This window comes from Ranitomeya variabilis, chromosome 6 (assembly GCF_051348905.1).
Source record: "Ranitomeya variabilis isolate aRanVar5 chromosome 6, aRanVar5.hap1, whole genome shotgun sequence".
In the NCBI taxonomy this organism is placed as follows: Eukaryota; Metazoa; Chordata; class Amphibia; order Anura; family Dendrobatidae; genus Ranitomeya; species Ranitomeya variabilis.
The window spans coordinates 575,194,010-575,212,698 of record NC_135237.1 but is presented as its reverse complement, the minus strand read 5'-3'; the positions used below and the strand labels follow the sequence as shown (position 1 = coordinate 575,212,698).

General features: G+C 45.1%; 1 protein-coding gene across 1 annotated transcript in view; it reads left to right on the top strand.

Annotated features, from left to right (window-relative positions):
• The window catches only part of LOC143783144 (cytochrome P450 2C20-like), a 133,749-nt gene that overhangs the window by 33,330 nt on the left and 81,730 nt on the right, over positions 1–18,689 (top strand). The window contains exons 3-4 of the mRNA XM_077271466.1: positions 8,615–8,777; positions 9,216–9,356. Of these exons, the coding sequence (XP_077127581.1) occupies positions 8,615–8,777; positions 9,216–9,356 (304 nt within the window). The remainder of the gene's footprint in view (positions 1–8,614; positions 8,778–9,215; positions 9,357–18,689) is intronic.

Below are 18,689 nucleotides of genomic sequence, written 5' to 3'. Positions count from 1 at the left end.
GGATAGTTTGTATAAAAAGAACGATCAGGGAGGGTTTAACCCCGTGGGTGGTGATCATATGTGGTGGGCTGTGTATGGGTTACAATTTTTAACTGTATTTATATGTTTTTTGGTGCTTATTGTTTTTTTTTATTGTATTGAACCATCCTATTGGCTGTGAGTCAATTGCTGGGGTGGGACTATTGATATATAATGGTGGTTGGTTTGTTTTTATGTTATGCTTGAAAAAGGTCTGCGGACCGAAACGTTGCAGGAGGTGGAATAAAACGTGATTTTTCTTTTTCACAACTGCTGTGGTGCTGTCCCTCTTTTATATTTGATTTGGTGGGTTGCGGTCTCTGGTTTCCACCTGTCCATCAGAGGCTGGGTGTTTCCTATTTAACCTGGCTTTCCTGTCATTCCCTTGCCGGCTATCAATGTATCAGTGTGTCTCTGTTACCTTTGCTACCTGCTCCTAGGCCTTCAAGACAAGCTAAGTCTGGATTTCCCTGTTTCATGTTTGCTTTCATGTTTTTAGTCCAGCTTGCAGATATGTAATTCTCTGCTGCTGGTTGCTCTAGTGGGCTGAAATTACCACTCATGTACCATGAGTTGGCACATGAGTTCAAGTAATTTCAGGATGGTATTTTGAAGGGTTTTAAGCTGACCGCGCAGTTCACCTTTTGTATCCTCTGCTATCTAGCTTAAGCGGGCCTCATTTTGCTGAATCTGTTTTCATAACTACGTTTGTGCCTTCCTCTCATTTCACCGTCATTATATGTGGGGGGCTGCTATTTCTGTGGGAATATTTCTCTGGAGGCAAGATAGGTCTGTGATTCTTCTGATAGGGGTAGCTAGATCTCCGGCTGGCGCGAGACGTCTAGAGTCCCCCCAGGAACGTTCCCCGGCTGCTGTTAGTTGAGTGTTGAGGTTCAGGATCGCGGTCAGCTCAGGTTCCATCACCCTAGAGCTCGTCCTGTTTTTGCCCGTGTTATGTGTTTAATTCCCTGCCATTGGGAACATGACACGCCCCACTCCTGTTGTTACCCCCCTGTGTCTTCCTAGGTCAATTGGGTGAGACAGCCCGCCTATAACTGACTGTCCTGCCGTAGGTTTGAAGTTTGGCCTGGAGCTCTATACTTCCTCGGCGTTCCGGCCACCGGTTATGCGCCTCAATAGGATGTTGCCTCGTCTTACAGCACGACTCCTACTGGTATTCTCCTTGTTGCGTTGATCTCGTTTCTCACTCAGCACAATATACCTCGCTTCTTGTCCTTTCTTGGGGTACCGCCGCTATATCGTGCAGGCGCGGTCCCGTAACGTTCTCTCTCGTTGCTAGGCCTCTGTCAGGATCCCACCCCTGACAGGGACCCCTCCGAATCTTCCCCTACAACACCCTCTGCCACAAGGTGTTGCCTGGTTCCAACCCAGTCAGCTTTCTCTTCTAACTTCCTGCCTAACCCCCAGTTTTACCAGATTGTGAGGAGTGGCCTAATAAATAGAACCCTTAGCTCCCCCTGGACGCCAGACTGTGAAGTGTATTGGTGTCTGTGATACCTGGTCAGATGAACTCCTTCAGTGCCATCAGACGTGCCATAGCCCCCCTTAGCGGCGGAGCAACAGTACTGCAACGACCAGGACTCTGGGGCGCTGCACTCCCCCCCAGTTAAATCCAGTACTCCTGGACTGGGAAGAAAACAACAATACATGTCAGCAAAAAGACATACAATTTTGAAAATGCAAGTACAAGTAAACTTTTTTAACAAAGCTTCCCTTTATGGGAGGTGAGGACACTTGAACGTTACAAACATGGTTAAATACTTTGAATAACATACTATAATTAACTTTTCTTACCCAACCGGGTATTCTACTAAGTGCAAAATCTTTGAACAATAATTTAACTTTGCCTTTAAGGACGTACTCGCTGAATCCACTAAAGACCTTCTTATAACACATTATAAGGCTAATCAACTTTTATGCATTCTCCTTCTTTACATCAGCAGGACCGCCTGTCCTAACTGCTTCAGGCCTACTGCATCTCCTTTCTGTTACAGGACTGCCCCTTTCCGCCTGGGCCTACTGTCTTTCTACTACTATACACAGTATAGAACATATCATCCATCTTTCAGTTCGGATTACTGAGCCATCTCTGTATGGCTCCTAAGAGGACTCACCACTAACCCCTACGGGTTCACTTCCTGTCCTCATTTTCTAGCACATTATTAAACATTTTCTATTAAATAAAACATTAAACTTCCTTCATTACTTTCTTACTGACATGTATGCAGGACGCTATGTCTACCCCTATGGGTCTGCTGCATCTTTCTTCCATCTTTCACCTTTACAGGACTTTATTTCAGAGCACATTACCAACATTTCTTACAATCAACTAGTTAGTTACATTTAACTTCTTCTTTCAAGACATTATTGCCGTTTAATCATCCTAAGGCAACACTGTTCATAAGTGCAATATGTGAACATTCCCTTTAAGAGGGAACCAAGTCTCTATGAGGTAGTGCAACTTCTCAAGCTGCAAGTCTGTTTGCAGTAAGGACTCCGGTGCTGGTTCCAAAACCAGTGTCTTCGCAAAGAGTCCTTTCCTTGTGTAAAACCAGTAGAGAGCACCTTTAAGAAGGTGCAAACTATTTACAACATCAGTTTTTGAATCATTCACCGTCCATGATTCGGCAGTCTCTCGATAACTGAGGCAACAAGTAGAAAACAAACAAAAGGCAATAGGGATCCTGGGTCAACTAAGGGATCCCTTTAAGAGTTAACCCTGGTAGGGTTTTAGCAAAGCAGCAGAAAAACAATGAACTATTTACAATCAATAAAGCATTCTTGCTTACTCAGTTTTCTTGTGGTGCAGGGGGTGGTCTCCTTCCAGGCCTCACCCGGGCCAACGGGCCGCGTTGGTGCAGCAAGTGCCGGTCCCGGCTCCAGCAACGACAAGATCCCTCTGCGAGATGCCCTCCTTACTCGTGGGCAAGCGCGACCCAGGGGCACACGGTGAGCCCGGACTTCCGGAGGTTCCACGGAGACAGGTTCCATCGCCTTCTCTGCAGGGGGCTCGTCCTCAGATGTCCCGGTATTGGCCTGAAGTGCGACACACCGCTGGATGCCCCGAGCTATCCAGCCAGCTTCGCCAGTTTCCCTCCTCCACCGGGTATAGGTCACGGCGTCACCCGGCTCCAGATCGCAAGCGAACCTTCCTCCACAGGGCTCCACTTCCTCCCGGTTGACACGGACCTGTAGCGACTCCCCGATCTCCTGAATAACTGCCCTTCCTTTCCGGGAGTTAAAGGATACGTGACGGTGGAACCTCCTCAACGCTCTTCAGATCGACCTGGGCTGCCGGTTGGGGTCTGTTCCGCCACTCTGTCATCAGGCGCTGCAGGTATTCTGCCTCCGGCAGGATCCTCAGGCCCTGTGCCTGCAGCTCACACCCAGCCGCCGTCGGGATGAAAGAAGCGGGGGACACCGGAGACAGGCGGACCTCCGTAGGTTGGCCCAGCCGAGCGATCACACGGGCGTCGGCCTCCAGGCGGTAGGCTATCTGCCGGGCCTCGGCTGCAGCCACACACTCCTCGGACGGCGGCCAGGGGGGTCAGCCCATCGGTAGCTCCGCAAGGGTCAGTTCCCGCAACGATGGCGTGTCCGGGGCTGTGTCGGGTTGTGCAGCCTCTCGCTGAGTCGGGTCATTCCCACGTGGTGCTCCCGGCGTCGCCATCTTCGCTTCCTCTCCAGTGTCCTCTTCCCGCGGTCTCTTTTGTGGGTGGCCCCGTCTCCATGGTTTCCATCCTCCAAAGAGAATAAGGAGGCGGACCTCGGCACGTCATCAGAACGCAGAAATATTTAGACTGGGCGGCCATTGTCTTTCGCGCTCTCCAGCTTGTCTACGCCCACGCCATGCCCCTCTTCTTCTCCTGCACTCTCCTCAGCGCTGCAATGGCGGCGGTTTTTGGCGGCAAATGGCAATCCACAGTCTTTGCAATAAATCACAGTCCAAGTATAATAAATCATAGTTCCAAGGCACACATGACCCAATTCTTCAGGCTTAAGTAGATCCTGTTCGTGACACCAAGTTGTAGCTCCCCCACTGCCGCAGGGCCGAGGGGTACCCGGTACCGGGCCTCTGAGTTTGCTCTGGGGTTGTTACGGTGGCTAGGCCCGGTCCGTGACCCTGCTGAGGGGCGTACAATGAAGGCGGTAGTATGGGATGTCGTTTTGGTGTGGTGAAGTGCCGGTCGCGGTAAATAACGAGAACACCAGGTTGCAGTCTCTTTACCTCTTTACTGAAGGCTTCAGGGTCCTCAATCCGGAATACGGTTAACCGGGCTGCGCAAGCCTGGCCGGTCCGATGGCACATCCAGAGCTCCCTTTGCAGGTGGAAATCTGTGCCTACCTTCTAGCGCTTGTGTGTTGTAGTCCTTCCCTGCTAAGCACCACGGGATTGTCCTCACAACTGTTGTGTCTGTTTCTTGTGTTCCCTCACAACTCGATTCTGATGTTCTTCCACGTCCCCCAGATCTTATGGATAGGACGCACCCATATGACGGGGAGGCTCGGAGCTCTTCCGGGACTCTAGCGTCGCCCCACTCCTGTTGTTACCCCCTGTGTCTTCCTAGGTCAATTGGGTGAGACAGCCCGCCTATAACTGACTGTCCTGCCGTAGGTTTGAAGTTTGGCCTGGAGCTCTATACTTCCTCGGCGTTCCGGCCACCGGTTATGCGCCTCAATAGGATGTTGCCTCGTCTTACAGCACGACTCCTACTGGTATTCTCCTTGTTGCGTTGATCTCGTTTCTCACTCAGCACAATATACCTCGCTTCTTGTCCTTTCTTGGGGTACCGCCGCTATATCGTGCAGGCGCGGTCCCGTAATGTTCTCTCTCGTTGCTAGGCCTCTGTCAGGATCCCACCCCTGACAGGGACCCCTCCAAATCTTCCCCTACAACACCCTCTGCCACAAGGTGTTGCCTGGTTCCAACCCAGTCAGCTTTCTCTTCTAACTTCCTGCCTAACCCCCAGTTTTACCAGATTGTGAGGAGTGGCCTAATAAATAGAACCCTTAGCTCCCCCTGGAGGCCAGACTGTGAAATGTATTGGTGTCTGTGATACCTGGTCAGATGAACTCCTTCAGTGCCATCAGACGTACCATAGCCCCCCTTAGCGGCGGAGCAACAGTACTGCAATGACCAGGACTCTGGGGCGCTGCACTAGCACTGATCGCGGGCATTTACCCCTCAGATGCCGCTGTCATTACTGACAGTGACAGAGAGGACAATCGCGCAGGGATGGGGGGGGGAGGTCCCTGTGCTCTTCCAGCTCAATCATCGTGATGTTCCTGTGGTCTCCATGGAGACCCCCGGCTCCAAGATGGCCACGGGGCTCCTTCTGGGTCCTGCAGTGAGGTGGCTTGCGAGCACCTGCTAAGCAGGCTCCAGCAAGCTTCCTACACTGCCTGTCAGATCGCAGATCTGACAGTGCTATGCAAGGTGTCAGATCAGCGATCTGACCTTATATAGTGATGTCCCAACTTGGGACAATGTAATAAAGTTAAAAAAAATATGATGAGTAAAAATATTTTTAAAAAATCCCCAAATAAATAAATAAAATAAATCAATAAATATTTTACCAATAAATCCATTTATTTATGTAAATAATAATAAAAAAAACAATAAAAGTACACATATTTGGTATTGCCGCGTCCGTAACGACCCGACCTATAAAACTGTCCCACTAGTTAACCCCTTTAGTGAACACCATTAAAAAAAACAAGGCAAAAAAACAACGCTTTATTATCATACCGAACAAAAAGTGGATTAACATGCGATCAAAAAGACACATATAAATAAACATGGTACTGCTGAAAACGTCATCTTGTCCTGCAAAATGAGTAATCACACAGCATGATCAGCAAAAAAATAAAAAAGTTATAACTCTCAGAATAAAGAGATACAAAAATAATTATTTTTTTCTATAAAATAGTTTTTATTGTATAAAAGCACCAAAACATAAAAAAAATGATATAAATGTGGTATCGCTGTAATCGTACTGACCAGAAGAATAAAACTGCTTTATCAATTTTACCAAACGCGGAACGGTATAAACTTGCCCCCTAAAAATAAATTCATGAATTGTTGGTTTTTGTTCATTCTGCCTCACAAAAATCGGAATAAAAAGCGATCAAAAAATGTCATGTGCCCGAAAATGATACCAATAAAAATGTCAACTCGTCCCGCAAAAACTCTGTGGACCAAAATATGGAAAAATAATAGCTCTCAAAATGTGGTGATGCAAAAATTATTTTTTGCAATAAAAAGCGTATTTTAGTGAGTGACAGCTGCCAAACATAAAAACCCACTATAAAAACCCGCTATAAATAGCAAATAAACCCCCCTTTATCAACCCCTTAGTTAGGGAAAAATAATAAAATAAAAAAAGAATTTACTTCAATTTTCCCATTAGGGTTAGGGTTAAGGCTAGGGTTAGGGTTAGAGTTAGGGTTAGGGTATGTGCACACGTTGCGGATTTCTTGCAGAAATTTCCTGAAGAAAACCGGAAATTTTCTGCAAGAAATCCACATTTTTTTTTTGCGTTTTTTTTCCTTTTTTTTCGCGGTTTTTTTAGCATTCTGCAAGCGTAATTAGCTTGCAGAATGCTAAAGTTTTCCAAGCGATCTGTAGCATCGCTTGGAAAACTGACTGACAGGTTGGTCACACTTGTCAAACATAGCGTTTGACAAGTGTGACCAACTTTTTACTATAGATGCTGCTTTTGCAGCATCTATAGTAAAAGATAGAATGTTTAAAAATAATAAAAAAAATAAAAAAATGCTTATACTCACCCAGACATCTCAGCGGCGTCCGTTCCTCTTCCTATAGCTGGTGTGGGCGCACAGGGCCTTCCGTGACGTCACGGTCACGTGAGCGGTCACATGACCGCTCACGACCAATCACAGGACCGTGACGTCATTCGGCAGGTCCTTCACCGCACACCAGCTACAGGAACCGAACGGCAGCGTGCAGCGGTGAGGCGGGAACACTGCGGGGGACATCGAGGGTGAGTACAGGACTATTTTTTATTTTAATTCTTTTATTTTTGACCAATTATATGGTGCCCAGTCCGTGGAGGAGAGTCTCCTCTCCTCCACCCTGGGTACCAACCGCACATAATCTGCTTACTTCCCGCATGGTGTGCACAGCCCCGTGCGGGAAGTAAGCAGATCAATGGACTCCTAGGTGTGCGGAATCCCTGCAATTCCGCATTTTTAATGAACATGTTGCTTTTTTTTCCGCGATGCGATTTTTTCGCGGAAAAAATCGCAACATTTGCACAAAAAATGCGGAATACACTGTAAATAATAGGAGGCATATGTTAGCGTTTTTTTCGCGTTTTTATCACGTTTTTATAGCGAAAAAACGCGAAAAAAACGCTAAAAATCCTGAACGTGTGCACATGGCCTTAGGGTTGGGGCTAAAGTTACTGTTAGGGTTGGGGCTAAAGTTAGGGATAGGGTTGGGGCTAAAGTTAGGGTTAGGTTTGGGGCTAGAGTTGGGGTTAGGGTTTGGATTACTTTTACGGTTGGGATTAGGGTTAGGGTTGGGATTAGGCTAGGGGTGTGTCAGGGCTAGGGATGTGGTTAGGGTTATGGTTAATGTTGGGATTAGGGTTAGGGGTGTGCTCAGGTTAGGGGTGTGGTTATGGTTATGGTTAGGGTTGGGACTAGGGTTAGGGGTGTGTTTGGGTTTCTCCTGTTACCCTTGAGAAAATAAAAATTTGGGGGCTAAAAATAATTTTTGTCGGAAAAAAATAATTTTTTATTTTCACGGCTTTGCGTAATTAATTTTAGTGAAACAATTGTGAGTTCAAAGTTCTCACAACACATCTAGATAAGTTCCTTGTAGGGTCTAGTTTCCAAAATGTGTGGGGGGTTTCTACTGTTTAGGTACATCAGGGACTTTGCAAATGCAACGTGACGCCCGCAGACAATTCCATCAAAGTCTGCATTCCAAAATGGCGCTTTCCCTTCTGAGCTCTACCATGAGCCCAAATTGTGGTTCCCAAAATAAATCTTGCCAAATCAGACAAGGTGATTTTCTGGATTTGATTTCTCATTTTGACTCTCATAGTTGTGGTCTACCTATGATGTCAGTTACAGGCCTATCATCTTTTTAAGTGGGAGAACTTGCACAATTGATGGCTGACTACATACTATTTTTCCCCACTGTACAGCACATGATAACATATCTACAGCAAGACAGGAAGATCTTCACATGTAACACATTAGTACATCACCTGCAGTTTATAGAGAGATTGTCCTGAGATTCAAGAACAAAGCAAAATGGCTCACTCTCCATAAAGCTGTTGTGACCCTCGGCATCAAGAAACGGCCCCTACTTGTCTCAAATGTTTAAGATCAAAAATTGAAGATTTCTTCTTGATTCAGGATAAAACTCTTAATAAAAATTGGTGAAAGAATTTGAATCTGATATATCCATTTTTACAATCTTTACATTGTAAAGAGACTGTGAATTGTAAGTTCTCCTAAAAATTTACAGAGATCCAATCTTAGGGAAAGAGGAATGTATGGCAGATTTTTGTTAATAGCTCAAATGTGTTTCCTCCATCAGCTCAGCCAAAAATACGGCTCCGTGTTCACCATCTGGAAATTGTCAGAACCTGTGGTTGTCCTGTGCGGCTACGAGACGGTGAAAGACGCTCTGATAAATCATGCCGAGCAGTTCAGTGCACGCCCCATCATCCCAGTGTTGTACGTTTCCACCGAGGGATATGGTGAGATTAAAGCATCATGTAGGATCTCTGTGTCTTCGTCCTTCCTCTCAGAAATCAACTTAGAATCATATAGTCTATACAAAACAGGGGGTGGGGAGGAGGGAGATGAAGCTGCAATTACAATCTCTTGGAAACAGGGCAAAGATAAGATCACAGGTACAGTTATTCCTGCTCTCCACATCAGATTTTTCTATGTACTATCTATGTACGATACTTTTCAAGCTGTGAGGTCCTACACATTTCTTCATGAGGCGATGCATGCCTCCCAAATAGGATAGACCAGGATGCTAACACCAGGGGCATTGTGGCAGATGTTGGTGCACTTTACGTGACTGTATGACTTTAAGGCTTGTCAGGGGTATTATTGTAATGAGGTGAGGACTAGAAAACTGTTGTTCTGTATGCAGCCAGGAATGTCTCCATGTTCTTTCTCCTTAGGTATGAATGGACCACGGTGGCGATCACTCCGTCGCTTCAGCATGACATCTCTGAGGAATTTTGGAATGGGAAAGAAGACCATGGAGATAAGAGTATTGGCAGAGTCCAAATACCTGGTGCAGGCCGTGTCAGAGACAGGAGGTGGGTGAGATCTAAATATTCCAAAATCTGACGTCAGCCAATAGGAGAGATGTCATAGATCTCAAAGTCCATAAAGAAATTTGCATATGTTTGTCCCTTCATATGATCTCTTCTTGGCAATGATAACTGACTTCTCTCACAGATGCTCCCAATGCCCCCTCTATCACAGACTGCCCCCCTCCATGCTCCCCTCTTTCACAGACTGCTCACCATGCAACCTTTTCTCACAGATGCTCCCTGTCATGAACTGGGGTTGTTTGGTTGCCCCTGGTTCTTTTCTGAAGGGAATTTATTTATATCCCACTTACCAGTTCTGGTTTGGAACTCGCAGCTCTCTGGCACCGATCATGTCAGACTAATCTGATCAGCTTCTATGAAGAGGTAAGTTCCGGACTGGACCAAGGGAACCCAGTAGATGTAGTGTATATGGACTTTTCAAAAGCTTTTGATACGGTGCCACACAAAAGGTTGATACATAAAATGAGAATAATGGGGATAGGGGAAAATATGTGCAAGTGGGTTGAGAGTTGGCTCAGGGATAGGAAACAAAGGGTGGTTATTAATGGAGCACACTCGGACTGGGTCACGGTTAGTAGTGGGGTACCACAGGGGTCAGTATTGGGCCCTCTTCTTTTTAACATATTTATTAATGACCTTGTAGGGGGCATTCAGAGTAGAATTTCAATATTTGCAGATGACACTAAACTCTGCAGGGTAATCAATACAGGGGAGGACAATTTTATATTACAGGCTGATTTATGTAAACTAGAAGCTTGGGCTGATAAATGGCAAATGAGCTTTAATGGGGATAAATGTAAGGTCATGCACTTGGGTAGAAGTAATAAGATGTATAACTATGTGCTTAATTCTAAAACTCTGGGCAAAACTGTCAATGAAAAAGACCTGGGTGTATGGGTGGATGACAAACTCATATTCAGTGGCCAGTGTCAGGCAGCTGCTACAAAGGCAAATAAAATAATGGGATGCATTAAAAGAGGCATAGATGCTCATGAGGAGAACATAATTTTACCTCTATACAAGTCACTAGTGCGACCACACTTAGAATACTGTGCACTGTTCTGGTCTCCGGTGTATAAGAAAGACATAGCTGAACTGGAGCGGGTGCAGAGAAGAGCAACCAAGGTTATTAGAGGACTGGGGGGTCTGCAATACCAAGACAGGTTATTACACTTGGGGCTATTTAGTTTGGAAAAACGAAGACTAAGGGGTGATTTTATGTTAATGTATAAATATATGAGGGGACAGTACAAAGACCTTTCTGCTGATCTTTTTAATCATAGACCGGTGACAGGGACAAGGGGGCATCCTCTACGTCTGGAGGAAAAAAGGTTTAAGCATAATAACAGACGCAGATTCTTTACTGTAAGAGCAGTGAGACTATGGAACTCTCTGCCGTATGATGTTGTAATGAGTGAGTCATTACTTAAATTTAAGAGGGGACTGGATGCCTTTCTGGAAAAGTATAATGTTACAGGGTATATACACTAGATTCCTTGATAAGGCATTGATCCAGGGAACTAGTCTGATTGCCGTATGTGGGGTCGGGAAGGAATTTTTTTCCCCATGATGGAGCTTACTTTTACCACATGGGGTTTTTTTGCCTTCCCCTTTATCAACATGTTAGGGCATGCTAGGCTATGGGTTGAACTAGATGGACTTAAAGTCTTCCTTCAACCTTAATAACTATGTAACTATGTAACCCCCTTACTTTCAAGTCAGTCAGAGAACCGCACCTAGGATAATTAGTCACCAGAAAGGCTGCCTGCTATGTACTGGCTGTGGGGCACACACTGCAGTGAGGGTGATATTATTATTCCCAGCTGCAGATGAGCAATACACTATAAAAACCCCGTTCCGTCACTGCCAGCATTACCCACCAGTGCAGGACACTTCCGCTGCCACCAGCTCCTGTTCCTTAATTAATAACGGGTCAGGAGCCAACCCAATTAGTAGTGCAATTTACTTCAGAGGATGTGAAAAGACGTTATAGAGCAAGGAGAAAAGGTAGGCAGTGTTTACAAAAGTGTAAAAAGATATTATAAAATGCAACAAGTATCGTATATACAGACAATTACAAAATAAAAAGGATTAAAGAAAGAAAATAGACTTACAGCTCTCTCATATCACGGCTGACCATGCGGCTGTGGGGAGGGGAGCATATGTCCCAATGCATCACAGATGTGTCTCTCAGCTAGTTCCCTGGACAAAAGCTGAAGCAAAATGATGTCTCACTGTCTTATACCCCTGGTCGTGACATCATTGAGTATGCTGAGTTATGGATTGCACTCCTACTTTATCAGAGGGACTCAGAGTTATGGAAAATTCATATCCACCGTTGTTCCAGGATGCAACCTCGTATAGTGATGACGGAATTACCATTCATCTTGTTTTGAGATTAGCATTCTATTAAGACCAAACATGACCTGGCTATGCAACGCGGGTAAGCAGAAATTAGTTTCTCGGATATCAATGGTACGGGAAATTAGAAAACGCACTGGGTGATGGCCTGGCCGATGCCAAAAATGTATTTGTCCTGCTTCCATACCTAAGCTGCGTGATTATATACCAGTTTAAGAGAATAAAGGGAATGCCTCCCCGACCATGCTTCTTTGCACAAAGCTGAGTAAGCCTGCTCACAACCCACTGGTTTCACATTACAGCTGCATGTAGGGGAAGGGAGGGGGAGCAGTGAAAAGAAGAGCTTTCTAGCCAATGTGATGAGGGGGGATCAGAAAGCCCACAGAATGTGTCTGGAAAGCCATGGAACCTCCTAGAAGTAAACTCAGAATGTTGCATATTTATATTATCGTGACACTCCCAATGCACCCGTCTCTCACAGATGTTCCCCATGCACTCCTTTCTCACAGATACTCCCCATGCACCCCTCTCTCACATACTGCTCCTTATGACCCCCCCTTACACAGATTGCTCTCACGTACGCAGATAGGCACAGTTCAAGAAACCACAGCCAGATGCAGTGCAGGAAAGCTGAGTAGCATGCCAAGGTTCAGCAACACAGAGGTCTAATGCAATACCAAGACAAGGGTGAGTCCCAATTATGTAGGCACGGGCTGATGCTCAAATGGGATCAAGCTGGGAGATCTGCAAAGCCCGATATGGAGCAAACCAGAGTTCAGCAGACTGTAGAGAGGGAAGCAAAGCACGTATCCAGGACTGGTTCCTAATAGTATGCCCCCTCCTAGGGTCCCTATCAGGCAAAAGCACCACTCCAGCGATTTTTTTATTGCACTGTTGGAGTGATGCTTTACTGGTGGTAATTCCCCTGCCCACAGTCTCATATTCACCTGCCACCGCCTTAATTCTTTTCCAGTGTCTCTCCCATCAGACTCCGGTGAGTGACCTGCCTGCAGCCCCAGTGTTTCATAGAGCGTGCCGGAGGTCACTTTTCAATACATCTCTATGAAAGCCTTGTTCTAGGTCTCAAACGTACATTGGGCTCTTGTGATGTAACTGCTGACTTAAAGCCCGTCAGAAATTACAGGGACAAGATGGCGCCACGGGACCGCAGAGGCGTTGGTAAAAGGTGAAATTGCTGGAAGTATAGGAATGGGAGCAGGGGGCTTACATTTAAAGCATCACTCCAGTGCTGAAAACAAAGAAAATGCTGGTGTGGTGCTTTAACCCTGTCACCACAAAGTTTGTTTTGACCTTCGTGACCAGGCCAAATTTTACAATTCTAACTAGTGTCATTTTATGTGGTAATTAATAACTCTGGAATGCCTGAACGTATTCCAGTGATTCAGGGATGTTTTTCTTGTGACATATTGTCTATATATATATAATCGTCTAAGGGGTACTTCCGTCTGTTTGTCTGTCTGTCTCTTTGTAACGGAAATCCCATGTCGCAGATTGGTCGCAGCCGGCCGGCTGCGACCAATCAGTGACAGGCTTAGTCCGGACGCGAATTGGCCCCTCCCTACTCTCCTCCAGTCAGTGCCCCCTCCCTACTCCCCTCCAGTCAGCGCCAGTGTGTCGCCCCATCCCGGACCAACTTTTTACTATTGATGCTGCGTATGCAGCACCAGGCACAAGCTATAATCGGCGACGCCCAAAATCCAAAATGACTATTTAAAGGCCACGGGCGTGACCCAGCCTCCAACCTGATTACCAGCTAGATTAACCACGGAATATCTGGATAAAGTCTAGCCAGCGCCACTGAGCATATAGTGGACAAATGTGGAATTACCGCTGTCTGTCGGACGCCCTAGTGTGAATAGCGTCCGACATAACAGTGGCTGTGTTATATACTACGTGGCTGTGCTACATACTGTGGCTGCTATATACTACGTGGCTGCTATATATTACGTGGCTGTGCTATGTACTACGTGGCTTTCTGTTGCGTGGGCTGTGCTATATACTATGTGGCTGCTATATAATACGTGGCTGTGCTATATACTATGTGGGCTGTGCTATATATTACGTGGGCTGTGTTATATACTACATGACCTGTGTTATATACTGTGTGGGCTGTGCTATATATTGCTTGGGCTGTATTATATACTATGTGGCTGCTATATATTACGTGGCTGTGCTATATACTACGTGGCTGTCTGTGTTATGTGGGCTGTGCTATATTCTACGTGGCTGTGCTATATACTATGTGGGCTATGCTATATATTACGTGGGCTGTGTTATATACTACATGGCCTGTGCTATATATTACATGGGCTGTGCTATATATTGCATGGGCTGTGTTATATACTACGTGGCTGCTATATACTACGTGGCTGCTATATATTACGTGGTTGTGCTATATACTACGTGTCTGTCTGTGTTATGTGGGCTGTGCTATATACTATGTGGCTGCTATATACTATGTGGCTGCTATATACTAGGTGGCTGTGCTATATACTACGTGGGCTGTGCTATTCATTACGTGGGCTGTGTTATATACTATGTGGCTGCTATATACAATGTGGCTGCTATATGCTACGTGGCTGTGCTATATATTACGTGGCTGTGCTATATAGTACATGGCTGTCTGTGTTATATACTACGTGGCTGTGTTATATACTACTTGACTGTGCTATATATTACGTGGCTGTGCTATATACTACATAGCTGTCTGTGTTATATACTACATGGCTGTGTTATATACTACGTGGCTGTGCTATATACTTCATGGCTGTCTGTTTTATATACTACGTGGCTGTGCTATATACTACGTGGCTGTGCTATATACTACATGGCTGTCTGTGTTATATACTACATGGCTGTGTTATATACTACTTGGCTGTGCTATATACTACATGGCTGTCTGTGCTATATACTATGTGGCTGTGCTATATACTACATGGCTGTCTGTGTTATATACTACGTGGCTGTGTTATATACTACGTGGCTGTGCTATATACTATGTGGCTGTGCTATATACTACATGGCTGTCTGTGTTATATACTACGTGGCTGTGTTATATACTACGTGGCTGTGCTATATTCTACGCGGCTGTGCTAAGCGCAACGTACATACATACATACATATTCTAGAATATCCAATGCATTAGAATCGGGCCACCATCTAGTACTTTATGATAGTGGTAAAATTTGCTTGATATGACTTGCGTTTATTTGAGAAAATATTGGAAATTTAGCAAAAATTTTCAACTTAAATTTTGCAGTTTTCAAAATTTTAATTATGTTCTTAAACCAAAGAGTTATGTCACACAAAATAGTAAATAACATTTCCCACATATCTACTTTTTTTTTTTTTAATTCGTTTATTAACCAAAACAGTGACAACATATTGTAGCATAGCGCCTACTACGTGTCTTGGGGGACTCTTGCTTGGCACAGGATTAACACACTCAGGCATGGATTTCTTATAAAACAGTCTTTTAGGTTTATTTCTCACAACATAAACCACATCTACAGGAACTTAGTAACAGTTTGAACACCATCGTCCAGATTCGACTGGACCACATGGACCATCGTATTCGACTTCACCACAGTTCGTCTCTGACCCTGGTCAGCATTACACACGGTTTTCAGACCGTTACCCGTTGGCAACCTTCACGGGTTCCTGGACACCTCTTGGCCTCAGAGTGTTGTGAAATTGGATTCTGGGCTCCCCCGGTGGCCACTGGTGGTATTGAACTTGTGTGCATCATCCTCTCTGTTCACCTGTTCCCATCAGGATGTGGGAGTCTCTATATAACCTTGCTCCTCTGTCAGTTTCATGCCGGTCAACAATGTAATCAGAAGCCTTTCTTTGCATGTTCCTGCTACTAGACAACTCCCAGCTAAGTTGGACTTTCGTCCTTGTTTGTTTTTGCATTTTGTTCCAGTTCACAGCTGCTGTTTCGTTACTGTGTCTGGAAAGCTCTTGTGATCTGAAATTGCCACTCTGGTGTTATGAGTTAAGACTAGAGTCTTAAAGTAATTTCTGGATGGTGTTTTGATAGGGTTTTCAGCTGACCATGAAAGTGCCCTTTCTGTCTTCCTGCTATCTAGTAAGCGGACCTCGATTTTGCTAAACCTATTTTTCATACTACGTTTGTCATTTCATCTAAAATCACCGCCAATATATGTGGGGGCCTCTGTCTGCCTTTTGGGGAAATTTCTCTAGAGGTGAGCCAGGACTGTATTTTCCTCTGCTAGGATTAGTTAGTCCTCCGGCTGGCGCTGGGCGTCTAGGGATAAAACGTAGGCACGCTACCCGGCCACTGTTAATTGTGCGGCAGGTTTAGTTCATGGTCAGTTTAGATTCCATCTTCCAAGAGCTAGTTCTTATATATGCTGGGCTATGTTCTCTTGCCATTGAGAATCATGACAGTTTGACCGGCCCAAAAGGGTTAAATTATTGGCTGAGAAAGGAGAGAAAAAAGAAGTCTGCTGAAATTTTTTTTTTTTTTTCTCTAGTTCTGAGTGTGCTCATAATTGAATCACTTGCTAGTCTGCCTATACTGCAGCCTTCCTCTCTTTCTCTCCTTCTAATCCTTGAATGGCTCTGTGTTCACCTGTTTGAAATGGATCTTCAGAGTGTAGCTACAGGTTTGAATAATCTCGCCACGAAGGTACAAAATTTGCAAGATTTTGTTGTTCATGCACCTATGTCTGAACCTAGAATTCCTTTGCCTGAATTTTTTTCAGGGAATAGATCTTGCTTTCAAAATTTTAAAAATAATTGCAAATTGTTTTTGTCCCTGAAGTCTCGCTCTGCCGGAGATCCTGCACAGCAGGTCAGGATTGTAATTTCCTTGCTCCGGGGCGACCCTCAAGATTGGGCTTTTGCATTGACACCAGGGGATCCTGCGTTGCTCAATGTGGATGCGTTTTTTCTGGCCTTGGGGTTGCTTTATGAGGAACCTCATTTAGAGCTTCAGGCGGAAAAAGCTTTGATGTCCCTATCTCAGGGGCAAGATGAAGCTGAAATATACTGCCAAAAATTCCGTAAATGGTCTGTGCTTACTCAGTGGAATGAGTGCGCCCTGGCGGCGATTTTCAGAGAAGGTCTCTCTGATGCCATTAAGGATGTTATGGTGGGGTTCCCTGTGCCTGCGGGTCTGAATGAGTCGATGACAATGGCTATTCAGATCGATAGGCGTCTGCGGGAGCGCAAACTTGTGCACCATTTGGCGGTGTCTACTGAGAAGACGCCAGAAAATATGCAATGTGATAGAATTCTGTCCAGAAGCGAGCGGCAGAATTTTAGACGAAAAAATGGGTTGTGCTTCTATTGTGGTGATTCAACTCATGTTATATCAGCATGCTCTAAGCGTACTAAGAAGCTTGACAAGTCTGTTTCAATTAGCACTTTACAGTCTAAGTTTATTCTATCTGTGACCCTGATTTGTTCTTTATCATCTATTACCGCGGACGCCTATGTCGACTCTGGCGCCGCTTTGAGTCTTATGGATTGGTCCTTTGCCAAATGCTGTGGGTATGATTTGGAGCCTTTGGAAGCTCCTATACCTCTGAAGGGGATTGACTCCACCCCATTGGCTAGTAATAAACCACAATACTGGACACAAGTAACTATGCGTATTAATCCGGATCACCAGGAGATTATTCGCTTTCTGGTGCTGTATAATCTACATGATGTTTTGGTGCTAGGATTGCCATGGCTGCAATCTCATAACCCAGTCCTCGACTGGAAAGCTATGTCTGTGTTAAGCTGGGGATGTAAAGGGACTCATGGGGACGTACCTTTGGTTTCCATTTCATCATCTATTCCCTCTGAGATTCCTGAATTCTTGTCTGACTATCGTGACGTTTTTGAAGAACCCAAGCTTGGTTCACTACCTCCGCACCGGGAGTGCGATTGTGCCATAGATTTGATCCCGGGTAGTAAATACCCTAAGGGTCGTTTATTTAATCTGTCTGTGCCTGAACACGCTGCTATGCGAGAATATATAAAGGAGTCCTTGGAAAAGGGACATATTCGTCCATCGTCATCTCCCTTAGGAGCCGGTTTTTTCTTTGTGTCAAAAAAAGACGGCTCTTTGAGACCATGTATTGATTATCGGCTTTTGAATAAAATCACTGTTAAATATCAATACCCATTGCCGTTGCTGACTGATTTGTTTGCTCGCATAAAGGGGGCCAAGTGGTTCTCTAAGATTGACCTTCGTGGGGCGTATAATTTGGTGCGAATCAGGCAGGGGGATGAGTGGAAAACCGCATTTAATACGCCCGAGGGCCACTTTGAGTATTTAGTGATGCCTTTTGGTCTTTCTAATGCTCCGTCAGTTTTCCAGTCCTTTATGCATGATATTTTTCGCGATTATTTGGATAAATTTATGATTGTGTATCTGGATGATATTCTGATTTTTTCGGATGACTGGGACTCTCATGTCCAGCAAGTCAGGAGGGTTTTTCAGGTTTTGCGGTCTAATTCTTTGTGTGTGAAGGGTTCTAAGTGTGTTTTTGGGGTACAGAGGATTTCCTTTTTGGGATATATTTTTTCTCCCTCTTCCATTGAAATGGATCCTGTCAAGGTTCAAGCTATTTGTGATTGGACGCAGCCCTCTTCTCTTAAGAGTCTTCAGAAATTTTTGGGCTTTGCTAACTTTTATCGTCGATTTATTGCTGGTTTTTCTGATGTTGTTAAACCATTGAGTGATTTGACTAAGAAGGGTGCTGATGTTGCTGATTGGTCCCCTGATGCTGTGGAGGCCTTTCGGGAGCTTAAGCGCCGCTTTTCTTCCGCCCCTGTGTTGCGTCAGCCTGATGTTGCTCTTCCTTTTCAGGTTGAGGTCGACGCTTCTGAAATCGGAGCTGGGGCGGTGTTGTCGCAGAGAAGTTCCGACTGCCCCGTGATGAGACCTTGTGCTTTTTTTTCCCGTAAATTTTC